The 22,239-nt window shown below is 31.6% G+C and overlaps 1 protein-coding gene across 1 annotated transcript; it reads right to left on the reverse strand.

The window, feature by feature from the left end:
* Window positions 1–833: 833 nt before the first annotated feature.
* Window positions 834–5,114, reverse strand: LOC123710802 (valine-rich protein). Its single transcript, XM_045663019.1, has 2 exons — window positions 5,089–5,114; window positions 834–2,084 (listed from the first exon to the last, which is right to left on the reverse strand). Exons 1-2 carry the CDS (start codon window positions 5,098–5,100, stop codon window positions 987–989), a joined length of 1,110 nt encoding a protein of 369 aa, XP_045518975.1. The 5' UTR covers window positions 5,101–5,114; the 3' UTR covers window positions 834–986.
* Between the last annotated feature and the right edge of the window lie 17,125 nt (window positions 5,115–22,239).

The following is a 22,239-nucleotide window of genomic DNA, read 5'->3' on the forward strand; positions in this document are numbered from 1 at the left end:
TGACCTACTAGTATCTCTTCATGTATTCCTTGTCCGATCCGTCTCCACTAGCGACGTAAGATGTAGACGTAGACGTAGTGATTGACTTTTACCTGCATTTTCCTGGAATGAACTACTCACTGGGAAGGAATAGGTCAAAAGACATCTAGATTCCGTCGCAGGCAATCGTTAACGAAGAGATTAGTTACGCAGTGACATGTGTAAAGAAATTGAACAATTTACGAATGTACGAATGTTACGAATAAATGCTACGTCGCAAATTGCATGCTAAATCTTAGTTTAAATTATCCTATCATATTCTGTGCGAAACAACTTCGCATGAGATGTATTACAAAATGGTTGTTGGTTTATGCAATACATTCCTGACTTTCAAATGTGTTTTAGTTTAGAATAATATATCGTATTATAGTGATACAAATAGGCTATTCGATAACAATCGCAAGCATTTCAAATTCATTTCTATGTAATCTATTTTTAATGATTCTGTGGGAAAAATATTGCAGAATTCTTTATATTACATATATATGGAACATTATTTAAGTATGATCCTAATAGCCTTTAGTCGTGTAATATCTACACCTCATTTAAATTAATAGTCGGTATAGCTGATACGTTTGTACAGTTGTCGTCTTGCAATATAAAAATAACTTAGAAAGGTATGTAAAAATAAGAACAGATAACGTTTTAGAAATTAGTATGGAGAAATGAAATTCGAGTAACATATTTTTTAAATTTTATTATCAGCCTCAACATGGTATTTGTAGATTACAAATACATAAAACAAAGCATAAACAATTAATAACAGATCATTCTTTACACACACAAGTTGAATACATTTTTATCAAACTCGTCAAATAAATTTTCATCTTGCAAAACATAAATGTTTGCAGAATAAAAATTATTTGACTTTAAATACTACGAATACTAAATGATCACAATGCGACTTAGCCTATAAGGTACTGGAGTGAGACCTATTTGTATTTCAATCAATGCCAGCCGTGGTGCTGATGCTCTTCTTGAACCTTTAAATGCACGGGAACGTGTTGTTTTACTGGGTAAGGGACTTCCTTCACCAATGGGACAGGTACTTCTTTGTAAACTGGGTATGGTTTGTCGATGGGCACTCTTACTTCGTAAGGAACTTGCTTCTCAACGGTGTAAGGGAATTTCTTGTACACGTCATAAGGTTTTGGTACTGGCACCTTGATTGGTACTGGGTAGGGTTTCTCAACTTCAACCTTGTAAGGCCTGTCAACTGGGACCTTAACTTCGTATGGTACTGGTTTGTGGACAGTTACTGGGTATGGTTTCTCAACTGGTACTGGGTATGGTTTGGGAACGTATACGTGGTAGGGTTTGTCCACGGGGACCTTGACTTCATAGGGCACTTTCTTAACTACTTCATAGGGTTGGGGTACCTTCACTTCATATTTGACGGGAACTGGGACTTTCTTTTCAACAGTGTAGGGTTGGGGTACGGGAACTTTAACTTCGTAGGGGACTTTCTTGATAACCTCATAGGGTTGGGGTACTTGTATCTTGACTTCATAAGGCTTGTCGACATGTACTTTAACTTCGTAAGGCACTTTCTTCTCTACTGTGTAAGGCTCTGGTACGTAGACTGGGTACTTGACGTACTCCTTGACAGTGACTGGAACTTTCTTCTCAACGGTGTAGGGCTGGGGGTAGGGTACTTTGACCTCATAAGGGACTCTCTTTTCAACTGTGTATGGGACGTGTTTTTCTACAGTGTAGGGTACGGGGACCTTTTTGATGACTTCTACGTGCTTTACTTGATGGTGATCGCTGTGAATGGGTTTCCAAGAGTCGGAGCCGCCTCCAAACTCGGCATGGCCTCCATCATAGTGACCTTCGAAGTTTCCGCCGCCAACGCCGTGACTTTCGGCGCCGTAGCCACCATAACCTCCATGTCCTCCATCACCAATTTGATAACCACCGCCATATCCAGAACCAGTGTCATAGATTCCACGCTTGTCCTGTTTTTTCTCATCGGTGGCTACCGATTTGGTGCCCTTCTCCTCACTGGCAAGGGCCACCACGGCCAGGGATGCAACGAATACAACCTGTGAACCATGACAAATTCCTTAATACAATAGGATGAAAGCACGCTAAAACTTATATATAAAAAAACCTCAACATCATTTAAAAAATTTCTTTAATTCAAATTCAAGATAATAAGGCGCAGCCATTATAAATAAGTGCCTCAGTTCCGAAAGCAATGGTACAACATATATTACAAACTTAAAAAACAAAGTAATGCAAACTTGTATTGCGAATCAACTTTTACTTTTATCGAAACATGAAGACGTAAACATTGAACTAATAGTAAATTCTATACGACAAGTCTAGGATCGTTACCGGATTATATCTTGTTATAAATCAATGTTGCTTTCTATTTCATTGAAATCCGCTGTTTCGCTTTAAGTGTAAGCACAATATGTTTATGTAAGGAAAGTATTATTTTAATGTAAACTTCAACCGACTATAAAAGTAACGAAAACTATATTGGAAATAGGAACGGTTGCTACTTTACCAAGATGGTACGGTCGTTGTTGAAGAGCAAAAATACTGTCAACTTATTCCAAATTAACAGATAAAATATATAAAACTAAAAACTACTGCATCCATAGATAATAAATTATTTTGTAACAAAAGTTAATAGAAATGTAACAGTATAGGCCATGTTTAATTTATATGTGATATTGAAATCGGAAGTGTAACAATACAATAAGTTGTAATTAGATAGATAAGATCAACACGGCTACCGCGTCGAAGTTGCATAATTTTCTTATTAAGGTCATAATAGATTGTCTAATATATACAGTATAACTGCATTTATTTGGCACTAATATTCTTATTAAAATAAAAATATAATCATAATAATAGAAAGGTACTATTACTATGAAATTATAACGTAATTTGTTTCAAATCATATAATTTTCCTTGAATCAAAACTTATTAATTCTGCACTAAAGGTGAAAGTTAAAAATTAAGAATCGTAGTTATGAAATAATGATTATATGATAGAGTGTTCAATGTATAAATCAGTTATTTTGACATCATCGATTCTTCATAATAATTTCCATATTAATAATCTTGTAATTGGCTTAGAATTACAATACTGATTTTAATTATATTAAAAAGATATAAACTGAGGGCCAGCTTCTTCATTGAAATAAATTCTAAGAGTAACATTTACGAACAAATGATATTAATCTATATCAAGATATCTATAAAAGACAATGTGATTGTGCTAAACTTAACACAAAAAATATTAGTACACAATTATCATTAATAACATCAATCAAATTCTTCTCACAATAGAATTAGGCTTTGTTTTAACGCAATGGACTTTCTACGATTTCTATTATAGGTAATAGGTGTACATCTTTGATAAAGTAAATGAAAAGGTTTATATACTATAAATTCTTTAAACTTATCTCATTATAATGGTTCCGAAGCGCCGTCATAAAAAAAGAATGTTAAGTAAATAAAAACAAATATAACTTTAAAATCTTATATAACACTCTAACAATAATTAAACTATAGCGAGTACTTCCGACATACAGAATACATACTGTAATCAAAAGTTTAGTTACGTCAAGATAAAAGAAAGTGAATTAGATGTGATCACGCGTGTGCCAAGAAAAAAACATTAAAGGCCAGTAACCTAAGTTTTGCGCGGGAAAACGTGAAAAGCAAGATTATGTCGCATTGAGACTGTTTTATATTAAATATAGGATTGCAATTGGTTATCTTCAGATGCTTTTTCATAATAAAATATCTTTTTCTAATATATAACACCCCACACCACCACAAGTTATACATTTTACCACAATTTAAAGGTTATTCATAATTATCTATGTTATTTCATACTACTAATAAATATTACATAGTTATTTAATTATTATTACGTTAGAGTCATTAACCACAAATCACTAATCCAGCCGTCACACATCATAACATTTACATCCCACTATTACGTCGTCTTTTTAATATTTGTAAGTTACTTGTAGCTAATTTATAGTCCTGAGAAACATTTTCGTAAATGAATTGTGATTATTATCAATGTACCTAGCGGCTAGCAAGCTCTATACACTGCTAATGGAAACCTAGAATACTGTTTTAATGGAAAAACATGTAAAACGGATTAAAAATATATATTTGTATAAAAAATAATCGAGGTGTAACCACACACATCTTTGAGGGGCTTGATTTCGTGGTTATAACATGAAGCTAGGAGCTTTAATAAATTACCGCGATCGATTAAGGTGTTGGTTTTAAGTAACAAAACAAAAGTTTGCTTTAATTAGTTAAATCGATTTTCTTAAAATTTTACATGTAACTATTTTTATTATTTAAGAACTCGGGCTGAAAAATATTTTACTGTTAAATTGTAACAATTACGAAAACTCCATAACACATATTCATATCAAATTTCATCACATTTAAATCAAATTTTAACTATTTTCTAAACCATTGTTAGATATTTATATAACGCTACTCCGTGGTAAGGGCGAAAGTGAAAAGAAAATTACATACAACATGCAGCATAAGGAAATAAGCTATTTCTGACCTATTATTAAGTAAATCGCTTTGTAACAGCTTAATAGACCGTGGGAAAATGGCATAATTTAACGGGAATTTATGTTTTGAACTTCTCTATTTATTATGTTGCTATTTAGATTTATTAGAGAAGGTTGACAAGCGTAGTAAACAGAAAAAGCTATATTTTGTTTTCGTAATTGACTTTTCAAATTACGTAAGTTATTCAGCGAATATTACGAAAGATATTTTAAGAATTATTCAAATAAACAAGTGTTTTTAAAGTACTAGCCGGAAAATATTTTTTTTTTATTTTTTTAGATAAATTAATTATTATTTTTATAACATTTTAAAATATTAGGTTTTAAAGAGATTAATCATAAATTATTTTTACCACATATTACTATTATTGCCCAAAATTTCCCTATTGTCGACACAATAAAACCTTTGATCCTCAAGGATCATAGACAATCCATTCCCGTTCGAAATTCAAAATCACTTCACACACTACACTGGACTCACCGTAAATTTCATGTTGTCGTCTTCGTCGACGAAGACCGGTTGGTGCTTGTAACTTCAAATGGCCACACTTTATACTGTCCCTCCCACTTCGGCATAGAAGGGTGAACGCTTAGGCTCGATTTATGTATTAATTGTTAAACTATTTGTAAATTAGAGCGATCTTTTGTTCGATTTACAAATGTTTATATTGTTTATAACGTAATACGTTTTGGTATATTTTTCTGTTTACTAAATATTAAACAAGCCTAGCTTATAAGGCAGCTATATATAGTAATAGTAGGTTTTATAAGATATATTTTTATTACCATACAATTTTGGCGGAAAATGTGTAATCTTTTGAATGATCCAGAACGATACCTATTATATATATAAGATAATAAGATTTAAGTAACCGTAAAGTAAATCCATAATAAAAATAGTTTTGAGTATACTATCCATATGTTTATAACTTATTTTGCTGTTATCTGTTTAAGTAAAACGTCGTAGGTATTTTTTATTTTAGTTCATTAAATTTAATAGTTTTTTCGAAAATATAATAATTATTATTATTTGTATGAATACATACATATATGAACATATATATATATATATATATATATATATATATATACAAATAATATACGTATAACATTAGATTAGACTATTATAATCAAAATTTTAAATAAAGAATTATGTAAATTACTGATAAAGAGAATAGAATAGAATAGAATGATAGAAACAAGACATAGCACTGAGTTTGGATTTGAATATCACCCATAGTAAGGCAAACATAGCATAGAACATCTAAACATTGAAGCTACCACAGATTAAATGGATCACATAAGAATCTCGTTTCTTATTAAACTGCTTAGGCCTATAGCATAGGTGACATATTAATTGATCAAATTTTAATTTTTAAATCTAATCCGTTGTCTTAGCTATTTCATGAAAAAAAAAATATGTTAAAAGTAACCCATGTTCCCGTTACTGCATTTAGAAACTATGGGGAACCAAATTAATCTTTTTTTCACTTTCATTAAAAGCATACGCAAAGATTACATAATAACAAATTATAAGATAGGTGTTACTTAAATTTACGCCTAGTTGGAGTGGTAGATATTTAAGTTAGTTCCGTACAGAAATTATCGCATTTCTTGTTTCTATCTTTTGACCACTTTTTTACGTATTTAGTTGATTTTACAGTCGTTGATTAAGAGTTATTTGATAATACTACATTTACAATAGGTCCAAATGTATCCAAAATTATGAGCGCAAATTTCATTTCAAAATACGGGAGTCATGGTGGTCAAGTCAAGTCAATATTACCCTAAAAGGATTCCGATCCTAAGCTACTTTCTCTCGTTTTTTTATTTATACATTTAAATATACGTACGTAAGTACAGCTATCATAATAGTATCTATCTATAAACATTTTTGCTAAGGAATTTTATCTCTTCTAAGATCTTGTTGACTGACTATGAGATTTTTTTAAATTAAGAGAGATTAGATAAACAAAGGATCAAGAGTTTTAATTGGTTTGGTTTTTAATTTAAAGCGTTTAGATAATTTAGAGGTTCATACCTATTTATTCATATTAAACGTTACCCATACTTTTGAAGGTCGGTGTCAATAATGTATAATTTGATTAAAATCCTGAACCTCTTTACTAAAAAAAAGAAAGAAAAAATACCATTTCAATATTTATACCAAGCAACCCTAAAAAAATAAACTTGCGATCAATTTAATTTTGATATTTTTTTAGTACGAAAATTGGCGAATATTCTTGCTCTAAATAATTGTGAGGCAATTAAGAAATGTTAAATAACAGTAGTGTTTAATTGCGAAGCTTTATATACTCACTTAACATTACTTTACATATGTTAATTTTACAAATTTTAAAGGAAAACATGCAAATATATGAATAAATACGATTACGTAATTTAATTTAAAATAAATTTAATGTAAAATTTTATTTATTTATTTGTTATCACTTTGTTGCACATAATATAAAAAAGTGAACATAATTTATTAATAGAAGGACAATTGGCGACCTTATCGCATAAACAAAGTGAGAAGAGAAAAAAAATGAGAATTAATTTAGATAAGAAGACACAAGAAATGCAAAAAATACACATAGATGTTGAGACAAAACTAAACAGGAACAAAAAAATAAACAAACTTTAACTAAAAAATACATTAAATATTATTAGTAGAGTTATAGAATTACTAAAGTGGCGCTAGAATCATTTATGGCCTCAGATTCCATCATTTCGTTCCGTCATTGCGTTCCTTTCATCATTTTTACTTCATAGACAACTAGGTGATCAGCCCTCTGCCACGTCGCCGTATTTTGATTTGAGAAATGTAGCAAGTGTTGGATGCGCACATAGAAAGTTCATTTTTGAGATTGAACCTGAGGCCAACACTGCTTTTAGCCTAATGTAGAATTACTGATTCAATTTAGTATTTAAAATTAATGTATGTTTCCCAATATTTAATGTGATCAATGATATGAATGACCTATGAATACTAGACAAGTTTGTACAATTGTTTCAACATATGTTGTTTAGTAGGTTAATTAGTGTTTATATATTTAGGTATATAATAATTAATATTATAAAAATTAAATTAATAAAGATATATGGATATATAGTACCGCTGGTGTTTCCCTCGTTTAACGACTATCTATCGCAATACAGCGAGGACATGATGGCAACATTAAAGGTATGCCACAGGGACCCAACTTTTATTTTTATTTTAGTTCTCTATTTATCCATACTTATTTTTTATATAGGTTATGATTACTGTAAATATTTGCGTGTTATTAAAGACTCTAATTGTATAAAAATACTTTGTCGTAAAGCTATCAATTTTATCGAAATAACCTTAAATTCTACTCCAAAAATCTCTAATCATTATAACCTACACATACATTGTAAAACATAAAATTTATTTCATTGTAGAATTATGGCATGTGCTAGTCATGCTAGTATGTCGTCTTATGTACCTTAATTTTACCATTAACCATGTTTTTGATAATTAAGAAATATTCGTAATTTAAGATAAACTACAACTTTTCAGTATATTTGAGATAAGTGTGACAATTATGAGTTTAGACGAAGTAAATAAACGTTATTATGTAATCGCTATGGTGAGTTAAAGTTCTTCGTTGCGTTGTCATGACAACGTGGTATCATTTGTGATGTTTGGTATAAATTCGAATTAGGTACTAATGGACCTAGATACGAATATAATCCATATTATAAAGTATTAAAAAGTAACTAGAACTTCGTCGTACCTCTGTGACACCATTTATGATACATTCAAGACATGTATCATGATCGTAAAATTGTTTAAAGCATTCGTGAAGCGCCTTATGTTAAACGTTAAACGCAAAACATAGCATCGAATTGAGTGTATGTAATTTGCGAAAGCTTCACAGATAAAATTTGCCATTGTCCAAGTCTCTACTCTTTGATTATCTACCTTAAACTGTTACTGCTTCTACTACATAAATGTAGATAAAACTATCATTTATTTTCATATGAAAAGTTTGTACAGATATTTAAAAAATGTATTAATTAATCGAATATTTAACGACAAATTTGAAATCAACGACGTACGAGAAGAACTCCAACGCTTTTTATTTCCAAGTATTTTGTTTTCTGTGCAAATGGTGTTCAAAGTTCTAAGTAATATTTATCTTTTAACATAGTACATATATTTATTTATCACCATGCCGCGTCTGAAAAATGCTTATGTTCGAGTTTTCTTCCTGTATTTTCTTCTTTCGTGAGAAACCAAGTGTTAATAAATAGATGAATTGAATTGGATATTATTAAAGTTGAGACCTTGGGTGATTGAGACATGATGTGTCAGATTACACGAGACATGACAGAGAATGTGGACATGTCTGGATTCGGTTACGACACGCCCGAATAGATTAATCAGGTCTTAAAAACTATATCCTACCATTAAAATGTGAAATTATTCGGTATTTGGATTCAAAATATAGCGTTACATAATCTTGTGTAATACATCTTATTTATACCGGATTAATTAAAGTTTCCGTGTATTCAATTGCGCGTTATGTCTCGACAAACAACTAAGTGTACGTTGAAATATTGTTTTGACTATATACATAATACTGATATAATAAAAAAATCATCAAATTCATTCAGTTTTTGTTCAAGATCATTTAATTTGATTAGTGTTTTCGCGGCATATTCTTTATATATCTAAACAAAGCCTTCCTTGTTTTATGTATTTTGGCAGACCTTATATTCTTGTACTCTAAAGTTACACCCATACTGTAACTTATTGCTTATTTGATACAGTAACGCGATCTTGTGACGCTGTGGCCCAGTCTTTGTAATTATTATTTCCAGTGCCACAGACTTATTCGTCAATCTTTGCCACGAAATATTATCTATCTTCTTGTTCTTACAGGCTCAAACATTTAGATTTTTCATTTAAAGGTACCTATTTCAAAAACCTCATTAAATGTCATTTGAAAATAAACATAATTTACGATACTCTTGTGTCGTGTTCACTTCCGCGGTAATACACGTAATACATTGCCAATAATACTTATACGTTCTTACACAAGTGAAATACTTAATCACTAATGTATTGAGACACAGAAAACTAAGAAAAGTTCGCAATTATTTTTGCTTTACTTTTTTTTAAACAATTGTTTTAAGCGATTCTGTGAGGTTTGCGTTCGAGGCCTAGACGTGCATATATTTTTCCTATGTTCATAATATACTCTTGATTGGAAAAGGTGACATCGGTATTTGACAAATGTCAATGTCAGGCAACAACTTGCCTGTAACGAAACAGGATAATTAGAACATATGCTGAGGCATAGATTTCTGATAGACCCATTAGGGATGTAGCACAACTCTTGACGTATTGATATAAAGTAGTACAAAGTTCTGTTTCGGATACCATTTATAAAGGTTGCTTTATAACAAAAGAGAATACGTGAATTTTCCGATCTCAATCAAATTCTATAGCAACAGGATATATTAAAGCCATATTTGTGTCGAGGAAATGCGTTGTCGCCAACCAAAATGAAAAAAGTTTATATACCTATACATACTTAATAGAATATAAATATTATAAGCATCTCATTTAATGAATAAAAATATTGTATATTACTCACTAACGTCGACAATTTATATACAATAATGATAAATAACGGATAATAATAATAATTTCTTTATTTTCTCCCATATAACATTTGCAACAAATAATTAGATTACAGTTAAGAAAGTATTGGTATTCTTTATTTTTATAGATAAAATAATGAATACAGCTTAAAAAGAACAATAAGGTAACAGATGTGACTATAAAAAGTATAAACTAAAGTGGAAACAGGTTGGGCACATTACAAGAGGACCAAAAAGTGGAGGAAAAAAAGTACTAAATTGGTGCACAAGGTAAAGAAAACGAAAAAGACGAAGACAACTTAGAAGTTGGATAGAACAAATTAAAGAAACAGCAGTTGGTACATGGCAAGATTTGGAGAAGAGACCTTTGCCAAAAAATGACACACAGATGTCTGGAAGAAGATTGAAATAGAAACGTGGTTAAATGTAAAAGTATCTGAATTAACACGCTTTTATTATTAGGCAATGAAATATGTAATTATATAAAATCTCTACTGACTAAAGTAGGTCAAACATAATAATACTATTAAATTATAAATTGTGAGTAAAAAGTCGTTGTATAATATGTAAAGTTAGGCGTGCGTTCGCAAATAAAACAATAGACTGACACACATACCGGATCAAATCTAAGTGTATCGCGGACTATTGTATGGGCCATTCAAAAAAACCTAGTGCCGCTATTGCACTTGTAGCCGTTCAAGCGCTTTAATAATAATAATAATTTATTTATTCAAGCAGACAATCATAAGTCCATATAGTATCGTGTGTTCCTTATAAACATCATCGCCGTGGGCCTGAGGCCCCATAACTATATTTCGCCATCGCAATCTATTTAGTGCTTCTGCGTCCAACTTTGAACCCCTATTGTTTCGAGGTCCTTGACAACTCCATCCCACTACCGCAGCCTCTGTCTACCGGGTCATCTCATGCCTCCAGGTTGTGAGCTTAGTAAGGACCTTGGGGTTCTATCGTCCGCCATTCGGTGCACACGTCCCAATCACTTGAGCCTGTTCCATTGTTTATCGACGATGTTGGCGTCGTCAAGGATGTTATGAAGTTCTTCAGTGTAGCGAATAAGCTAAAATATTTTCATCGCAAACAAAGATTCTTCGTTTCGTTGAATCTTCTTCTTGGAAATAAGGAGTTAGTTACAATATTGTCTTAAATATTAGTAGGTTAGCTTTAAAGTATAAAATTAAAAAGAGTACATGCAAGGAGCCTGATCTTTCATAAATGCTTGGAGGTCGTATTTTCATCTGCAGACCTCTACGGCTCGCTGGTTCGCAAAATAAAACGCCAAGAAACGCCAAGGCTGTTTCACTTTTAGCCATCGAGGTGGTGTATATGAAAGGAAGTATTTATTGCAGTAATGACAAGAGGCAGTAGCCACCCAAATTTATATTTTATTTCGAATAGGAAAGAAGGGAATAATATAAAATAATCAATGACGTGAAACTGTCATTTTACTTATCTGATCTATAACTTTAGGTTACTTCTAAGAAAGTGTAGACTTTGTATTGCATATAAAGATGTATTTACTAATACAATAATCATAACCATAGGTCCAAAATTATGTATTTACATATTCAATTTAAATTTTTGCTTATTTCAACCAAGTACCTTGAAGCGGTCCTCTCTGTTAAGGATGTTGTGTGTCGCACGGATTTATGTCGAACGTACTACACAAACACATAATTAGAGTAGAAAGTTAGGTTTGTCCGGAACTGTGATGGATCAGTTTATTACCGACTACTTGAATTGATGTACACTGTAAGCATAACAATTTAGATAATCTTATCAATATACAGATTCTTATAGTATTAAGGAGTAAATTGTGGAATTGTGGATTTCATATGAAACTGCCGTAACCTCCCTTTATGACATAAGGCAGAATCATTTGTGTCTTGTTCATTCATATTGTTTTTCTGAGATCTGACAACACATAATGATTCCCCTAAAAATGAACTTACGACATACAAGTGTATACTAAACTTCAATCGAAACATTGTTACGAAACCTCAATGGCCTGGAATCTGGATCATGGCGCACACCAGAGCGTTTGTTTTACTAACGATTTTTATTCACCTATAGACAGAATTTCTGCCATAATCAACATTAAATATTTGTTTAATTTTATTATTATCTTGTTTTGAGTTATAGTGATGTAAAAAAAAGTATTATTACACCAACTTCATGAATTTTGAAAATCGTCATGTCCGCCTCGTGTAGACTCTACCACTATTTTAGCATAACACTGGCAGCTACACAGTATCATATTTTTTTACATCTAAAATTGCAAAAGATGACGTCAGCACGAATAAATTTTGTAAAAAGCCCTTACAATTTACAAGAATTCAAAGTTGCATTATAAAGATTTCCACCATAGTTATAGTATAGAGATCGTAAAGTTTTTATTAACTTCTGACAAAAGCACCCTACTAAGGACCATGTAATCCCTAATACAATTTATGCAGTTTACCAATAAATAGGAAATGGAATACATCATGCTCTACTTTCACGATTACTCATTATTACGTGGTGCAATGAAATTTTATCTGTTATTGATATAGACTGTGCTAATGTCCGCGATAGATTTCATTCTTCTATAATATATGACTCATAACAGAACAAAGTGAGATTTTTTTCTTTTTATAATAATAAACACCTATAATAAATTAAATGGTCAAAAAAGGCACTTTTTTAATTATTAAATCTCGAGGTGTACTCTATATATATATGTATAATTACGGCAGGTTTTTAATAAATATATTCAAACTTATATAAGACCACCAATTTTATTTAATTATAATCAACAGCACTATAATTATTTGGTTTGATTTAAAATATTTACCCGTATTCAACATCAGTTAAAATTAATCTCTATATTTTTGGGATTTAGTATTTGGAAAAGATCCGACTCAATTTTCGCGCGCTGTCACAACGCCAAAGGCCTCGTTCGTTAATTGAACTTGTGGGGCCAATATGGCGGCTTTCTATTTAATTTTTTCACTCATCCGCGACTTTGCAGGCTATTGATATTCACTAAGGGCTACCAAAAGTTTGTAATAATACATTTACACACATTTCATAAATGGTAGTAGTTCTAACATCTCTAATGTATTAAAAATAATTGATCCGAATATTGTAATACTGATTTACATCTTCTCCACCATAAATATATCACCATTTGTTTCTTCTTCTCCAGACTTACATCACTATTCTTTTCACTAGGTGCTTAAAAACTAATACTCTTATCTCTATAGGTTTAGACATAATATGTAACGAATCAATATATTATATACATATAGAAATAAAAAGAAATTAGCAACCCCCCTTTAGTAACGCAATCACGCTTTTCATCCCTGTCATCGGTTCATATTTTTCCCGCCAGTGTAAAACGCAAACCTGAAATTACGGAAAATACTTCAAGTCGTTTAATAATCAACCTAAAAGCCATTTATATTAAGACTACTTTTATTTGGACGTAATATCATTTATGTGGCCTTTGAATTAACAAGCCTTGTGGTTTTTCGAATCAAATTCAGTTTTGTGGATGACATCGGCAATTTAATATCGGTTCAATAAATAAAATTCGTTTAATTTAAATTATTATGATAATTCGTATTCCGATAGCACTGCAGGTGTGGTTTACAGATTCATTATAAAAGGTATTATCTTATGTTATTCACGTCAATATGCACATGATACCTATTGTAACAGAATATTGATAAAACGAATTATTTTAATCTAACAGATTTAGTACTAAATAAAATAAAATATAATAATATTTATACAATTCACTATATAGACGTTCAAACTTAGTAAGGGTGCCCCACAGATTAAATAAGGTGGTAGGTGGCGAGAAAGCCCGAGGGTGTGGCTTCAGGGTGACACGTCTTATCGGAGCGGAGCACTCGGCCCGTCTTACAACGGTTTAAGTCAGTAATGGCATGAAATTATTAACTGAGCTAATCTTGCTGTGCTTTCGTAATATATTCTTATTAATTAATCGCATTTGACATAAAATATAGATCAGTACATTACATTAGAAACAATAAAAATAGATTTTTTTATAACAGCTTGAAGGACGGTCTTGAAGATGGAATATTTAGGTATTTTTGAACTATTCAAATTCAACACATTCAACGCATAGAGTTTTGTTTTTAAAATGTTTTAATTTTATAAGTAATAAAAAGTTTTTTTTTAAATTCTATAAAATGTATTTCTAAACATTAATGAGTATCCCATACCTAAATAATAAAGCGATAGCAGATAAGGTGACAGGTGGAAGCTTAGCGGTTAAAGGACGCTTGGCGCTTCGCTTTACAGAGTTGGGGATTTACATTAAAGCCTCAAAATGTAGGGTTGCCAAATTCTAGTATCTATTATATCTTAACACTAGTAAACGCTACTTAATAAGTGAAGCGGATCACACCGAAAGTCATTAGCGTATCAAAAAGAGCTCAATGTTGAATGTTGTAGACTGTTATTATTTAAAAAAAGCAGTTGATGTGTTTCTTTGTATGACATTTTTTAACGCAGGCACCATATATTCGTAAAGCTATGTGAAATACCTTGAAGTTTGGTTCTGGGAAATAAATGAAAGTTGACCCATTATTCGAAACCAGTCAAAGGTAAATGTTAAAATGTTCCTTTCGCGGTGTGCGATAATCTTTCAAATTATTGTAGTAAAGGACCATTCTGCTTCATCGGCTACCTATTTCCAACACGATATGCTGTTAGTATGTCATTATTGCACAAAACCAGTCTACAGAAACTGTAAATAGAAGATCTCCTTTCTAAAGAACGAGGCTATACATTCTTGGATAAAATATTCTTAAGAAAAGTCATGACTCCTTCCTTTCTTTCTAACTGTTGGCGAATCATAATAATAATAAAAGGACGCTTGCTGAGCAGATAGTTTTTTGGTTTCGGCTTCGTATATACTTGTGAATACGCTAAACACAGTATTTGAGTTTCCCGTTGAAAATTTTGTCAAATCGCTATGGACTGGCCACGCGAAGGGGTTTCTGGTCTTAGGATGGTATTGACGTACCATCTGGTGCAGAAGTTCCTCACGCCTATATATATTCGTGTAATGTTTTATGTACTTAACTCATATTAACACCTAAGTTTTCCTTAATCTTCTTTGAGTACGTCACAGCATTTATCTTCAATTGACGTGTGAAAGCACGTACCTGGCGCATATCGTCATCTCATTAAAATTTAATTTAATTTTAGTTTATTAATATGAAACAGTTACGCAAGATGAGTGTCATAATTAAGAGTTAACAAAGGGAAAGTCGTAATAATCATTTCGCGTTAAATTATTTTGAGGTGTAACAAGACAAAAACAAATGAATTAAACATAGTTTTTATATATACATAGTTTAGATTTAGTAAAAAATTCAAATAAATTTTCATAACCAATGTTTCTTACTGGCCGGTTCTAAAAATTTCCAGAGCCACCTAGGATAAATCGTAATTTAAAACAGTGTATTTGGTTTTTAATGATTAAAATATGAATTATTTCAGAATTTAGTCCACCGATTTAGAACAATTCTGTTATTAGAATTAGGTATCCTACCCTATCTACGGGGCACGAACTGCAACGACTAAATTACATCAAATCTAAAAAATATTAAATCATCAATAAGTGTTTAAAATTATAGTTTAGGGCTGAACCCTGCTTTTCTCGTAACATAGCCTCCACGGAGTCATCAGATAAGGGCTGGCGCTCAAGTTTAATTGAATTCCCGCAAAGTTTCCGCACCCCACCCGAGCGCTGATTGGTCCTTCCATCAAAGACATTCTTCCGTATACAGCCACTGAGTATCTATGAAGCATATACTATTGAAAACGAAACTCCTTGCTCGATACTTCCATGATGTTCGATTAAAATGACCGCTATCCGTCTCTTATTTTATTATGATTGAATAATATTTTTATATGGGAACACTGCTCTAATTAATGTTTTTAATACAATGGCTATTTGCAACACGCCTGTTTTAATTTATATATTTATTAATTTTTGTTTAATTAAGATACTTAAAAACTAAACTTGTATTTTAAGCTCACTTTTGTCAATATTATACATTGATTGAAACCTAATATTTGGAGTAATTTATAATAATTATTGTGTCACACTGTCGACAACATGGAAGTATTTGACGGTTGCTCGGTCTAACGTGCCTGTCTATGGCTATTCTACACAATTACACAATAGGATCGGAATTGTTCAAACGGGTTAAGTAAGTACATGATCTCGTTGTGTTGACGCTGGACTTAACGTTTCTTAAACACAAAAGATAGATTTGTCGAAGATCCCATAACAAAATTTTTGTACTGAGACATTATACTCAGAATATATACGAATATTACTACTCAGTGTCATTTGGGGCATAATTCTGCGATTTGGGTTCCTTATGAAACCGAGTATAATGTCATATTGGAGCAAGTTCACAACGAATTTATAAGGCATATCTATCTTAGGATACCGTACCTTACATACCGTACGTATGTACGCTTTTTACCCAATCATGATTATTCTTGGTTCTGTGGGCTACAACGAGCTGAGAGTACACCAAGAATTCGCGCGTGCGATGTACTTAATAAGATTGTTACATGGCAAAGAACAGCAACAGCCATGCGCTTCCTTAATATTAGGTACTTGGGTTACATACAAGTTGTTAAGAACGATAGAAAAAAATTGGAGCCTTGATTCGACAAATTTACCAATAACTTGTATGATCAGAGGCGGCTCCGGGCGGCAGGTCTTTACGAGGCCCTTTGTCGTTCGTGAAAAGTAGGTATGTGTTGCGAAAGTAGGTCTGGTTGATTGGTTTAGAGATTGTCATGTTTGAGGAGAAATGCTTAAGTTATACAAATAAATGAAATTTGAGTTTTAAAATATTTTACATTGAAAAATACAAAATTAACAAACACAAAACGATTTAATGATGACGTTTTAAAATTGGTGTTTGCGGCTTTTCCTAAGGCTAAAATGTTTAATTACGACACAACAATCTAATGAATACATCATTCTCGATTCAAATAATAGCAAGGGCTGAAAGCCGATCTGGTGTCATCGAATTCCTCAGAAATGTTTTACTAATTTAAAGCCTCGAAAAACTCCTTTCAGCAGACGCAACTGTAACAGGTGTGCAAGCAATAATTCTCAGGACTATGATAGTGGGGTAAACTTCAGTTTTTTTTCTATTATGTATTTTAGCACTGAGTTAATGTTATTGTTTCCTTACACACGGATAAACATATTCAGTTCTTTGTACAATTCATGTCCATCAATATCGCATGATTCTCCTACTGTCATGGGTTTTTGCAAGTGATGCTCGCTGCATTGCTTTAAAAGTTCTATCACTAATTTCCTTTTTCCTTAACTACCATTTTTTTTAATTATAAGTACATGAAACCAAATATGCTCTCATGATGTTTAAGAGCCTCAAACCTAGGGTGGCAGCTTGTGCTCACATTGTCGTCAATGACATTGAAAATTTCTTCCGAATCAAATCTTGAGCTTCATCTACCCCTTCATATTCAAAATGCCTTTTTTTACGTTGTCTTCTGACTTCTTGGAATTGTCTGTCAATATCATTTTCCTCTGCTATTTCTCTAGCTCTTATAAGCGATGACTGAAAACCATTTTCTCGATAATTATCGAGCCAATTTGTGAATACGTCTAGGTGTTGTATCCACAGCCACATCTAAGTGCATGCTTTCGCTTTGCCACATTTTACTTATAACATTTATCTTTGTAAGAATGTTGATAAGGTTTATATCTCAGGTTAATAAAATTTATATATCAATTTAATAAGCTTTGTTTCTCAAGTTAATAAAGACTATATCTCAGGTTTATAAAGTTTATATCTCACTGTCCTCAAGTATATATATCAAGTTGATAAAATTTATATCTCAAGTTAATAAAGTTTATATCTCAATTTAATAAAGTTTATATCTCAATTTAATAAAGTTTATATCTCAATTTAATAAGCTTTATTTCTAAAGTTAATAAAGATTATATCTCAGGTTTATAAAGTTTATATCTGGCCTCTGCAGTTGAATGCAATGATATACCTAACTGTTCTAATTCTGTGATTATATAATTAGTCAATCTCTTTTTGTATTAAACAATCGTATAATAATTGAAAGTTGCTCAATACGAGAATCGTCGCGAGTACAATCAAGAATTATCGAGTAATATTTATTATTTTTTCAACAATTTGAGTCTTGACGTGACTTGCCATTAATGGTATGAACTCATTTAGAATAGTTTTTCCGATGTAGTGGTCATTGATCGTCTTATCCTTTACTTGTTTTAGGTGAAGTCTCAGGATGGAAACAAATCGGGTTAATAACTCTACGAAATCTATAAAGGTGCCGCTTGTCACACTCGAATCTGTGTCACATGTTAACTTCTCTTTCTGAAGCCAAATTGTGAGATGCTAAAAAAATTACAATTGCAAGCAATCGTTCTAAAATATCTCTCCAACGTTGGCTTTCTAGTTCAATTTGTAACGGGACCAAGAAGTCAATAGGGGAACAGCTTTTTAAACCATTCTCTAAATTAATCCATATCAATATACAATCTTTGTGCTGTCGACTTGATTCGTGAGACTTTAGGTAATCACCCAAGTGTTTACAATAACACAATCTTTCACATGATCTAAACTTTGTATATTCTAGTCCGAATATTCGACAAGGAAAGCAGTAAAATCCTTTATCATTTACGTGAAATAAATCAACTTTAACCCGGATTGGACCTTTTAATACAATCTCAGTTCGGTATACATCAGTTATTGTTATGGGCCACAAACCGGGGTAATTTTGCGTATCCAGATTTTACATTCCAGCAGCCATGGATGGACATCCTTGGGGTTGACCCTTGATATAGACTAGGGTTGACATTTCTGTTCTTGATTGGATAGCATTGGTGGTGGCACCGGTGCCCTAAGAGACACTGATGTAGTTAATTCATCATCATCTTCAGGGTTTTTTTACTTAATGATGGTGGTTGCACCCATGATGATGTGGGAGGAATGTTTTTAGCTGACTTTCAGTCAATAAATGGGGTTGGAATTAGAAATACGTCGCCTGAATTTGATGATACTGATCATGATTGGTAACCCTCCAAGTAATTTTGGCTGCCGGAGTTGCGTTTAAGTATAAAAATTAATGAATTTATACACTACTATATACCGTATGTAATTAAGGATCAAATTTAAAAAAAAATAAAATGAAACCTGCTTTATTTAATGTTTTACTAAGAAAATAACTGAAAAAAACTCGCAGTAGATCTAAAAAAGATACAAACTATTCATACGATTGTCACAAAACTAGACATCGTTTTATATTAAAAAACGCGATATCAATTTTAAGGTAATCTAAAATTATCTTTTAATAAAATTCTTAAAATATTCATAGTAACAAAATTATAACACAAATCTAAAATTAAATTGCTAAAAGTTGAAAATTAAAAGATTTGAAATTAGGCTTAAATTAGTATAATTATAATACGTTTTACTAATTATTATTAAATCACAGCCTGTATGGCTAAAATCATAAAAGTTATATCTAAGACAGTATTTCAATCACAACCTGGTTAATATCTAAGACAGTCTTTTTTTAAGGCAAATTTATAAATTTTGGTAAAAACTTTTAGAATTAAATATAGAGTGTTTTTCCGAATTGTGGCCGTTTTGTATTGAACTGACATGCATTCGCTCCGACTTGGTCGCAACTGACAAAATGGCGGTTGTGTTCTGAAGTTGGCGCGTAAGTCAGCCCAATACAAAAAAGGCGGTTGATCAGTTAGGCATTAAAATGAGTCAAAATGACGAGTGTCTTCAGCAAAACGTAAACTATTGTAGCTTTAGTTCCTAATTTTTTAAATAAAATTATTTTAATTTTTTTTGATATCTAGCCGTTTTATATTCAATATGTCCATCATAATGAAAATAATGCTTTTGTTTTTCCTAGAATTAATAAAAAAACGGTTTCTTTAAATATGAAAATTGTGGTCGAAGAGTTGATGACAGAGTTATTTCTAAAGCGAAATAAATGTGTGACAAAAAAATTACCACTAGATATACGTCGGGTTTGTTTGATAACAATTGACAATATTGTAAGAATTATAGATTCAAATCATTAAAGCTCTTTAAACATAAACAAGTTTTTTTAATTGCTTTCTAAAGCGAACAATTTACCAAATAATATCGACACTAGACACCTTGGTAATTATAATCTACGTATAGTTCATAAGTCAAGCCAAGTTTATGATTGATGTACAAATTATAGATATTAATAAAATTGTATACCAGTGAAAAGCAGATGCAAGTATTTTTCTTTTTTACACAGAATTGATATGTTTTATTATGACATAACCCTTTATCGATCATTCTTGAAGCTTGCAAACGTGAATGAAGACGATAATTAGTTAGTGACAATGAGTCAGTCCACCGGATTTTTACAGCATTTGGCGCAACCTTATTAGGAGGTAATTAGCTTATGAATGATAAGATTTAGAAAAAAGATTTCTTTGAAACCATAAGATTCCAGAGTGCTTACGATTCAGCGTAGTCGCTTTATTGGGAAAAAAGTGCATAATACAAAAAATAAAAAGTAGCCTGTACAGAAAAGAATTAAAATTTATTTATTTGAGGGATTCTTAAAACATACAAAACATACTTTGAAGTAAATTAAAAAATCTCAATATTCAGTAAAGAGAGATAAGAACAATAACCATTACGAAGCACATGAATTTCACAATTCGTTACAAATTATTTATAAGCGTTGCTACTGAATTTCAACTTTATGGTAGTGATATTAAGAATTTAGGTTTCGAATGCACAAGGTTTTCTGACGACATGGAATTAGTTCCAGCTAAAAACTAGAGCGGATGTAGAAGATTCGTAACATTAATGTAATACACAACCATTAAAATATTAATTAAATTGAATTGTTTGTAATGGATGCTATTAATGGATAGATTATAATTGTCTTTGGTTATACATATTGACAATTCTGATAGAATAACTTCCTCTTATTTTTATGATTTATCAAGAGACTCCATGCATTTAACGGTGGCCGAAGCCGAACTGGGAACTGGAACCAAATGTTAGGGGCATTTATGTGGGAATGACGGTGACCGATTCTTGTGACTTAGTCTTAAGCCCCTGAACTATAGCTAGAACAGTTTAATTATTCGCCTTCCAACCAAACTATAGCTTTGTGACCATACCATACTGTCCTATTTATGTATATTTGTATCTTTAGTTAATTCAGATATTTTTGAAACATTAAGAATGAAGATGAAAATTCGCGCTAAGATTGAAATTAGACTTGAGAATCTTTTCCCTAGAACCAACTAACCTCAAATGTCGATTAAAATGAGTTTTCATATTTTTGTTATAGCCAAGCTTTTATTTGGTTTATTTTATTGCTTTGGTTCTAGGCTCAACCGAAATTGTATATAATCGCGCCGTTTTTAAGAAAAAAAAACACTTTATCTTCTATAACGAACCCCCCTCCCTAAAATCCCCTTAAATTAAATGAACCTTTTAAAACCCCTCGAGGTATCTCGATTCCTCCATAATTTGGGGAAAATTACAAGCTAGCATCACTGAGTTATTGCCCTAGTATAATTCCTAGTGATGCCAATACAAAGACTTTTTCCAAAGTTTAGGCAGTAAGTATTAATAACTGTTCTAGCAGCTTTCACGTAGTAAATAATATAAATTTAATCTTATAGTAAATACCACATATACACACCGACAAAATTATTGGGTACCTTTAAACTGATAATTTTTGTTGTGTTTAAAATTTACTTTTTACCTTTTTTTTTAAAGTCTCATTGTCCACGTGTATCCTCGAGCGGTTATAGGGATCGAATTTATTTGTCTTGGTTATAGAAATAAGAGGATAAAGTCGTAACATTTTATTAGCTAGAATGTTTATTTATTTATTTTATTGTTTTAATCGTAGA

The sequence above is a fragment of the Pieris brassicae genome, chromosome 6 (assembly GCF_905147105.1).
Source record: "Pieris brassicae chromosome 6, ilPieBrab1.1, whole genome shotgun sequence".
In the NCBI taxonomy this organism is placed as follows: domain Eukaryota; kingdom Metazoa; phylum Arthropoda; class Insecta; order Lepidoptera; family Pieridae; genus Pieris; species Pieris brassicae.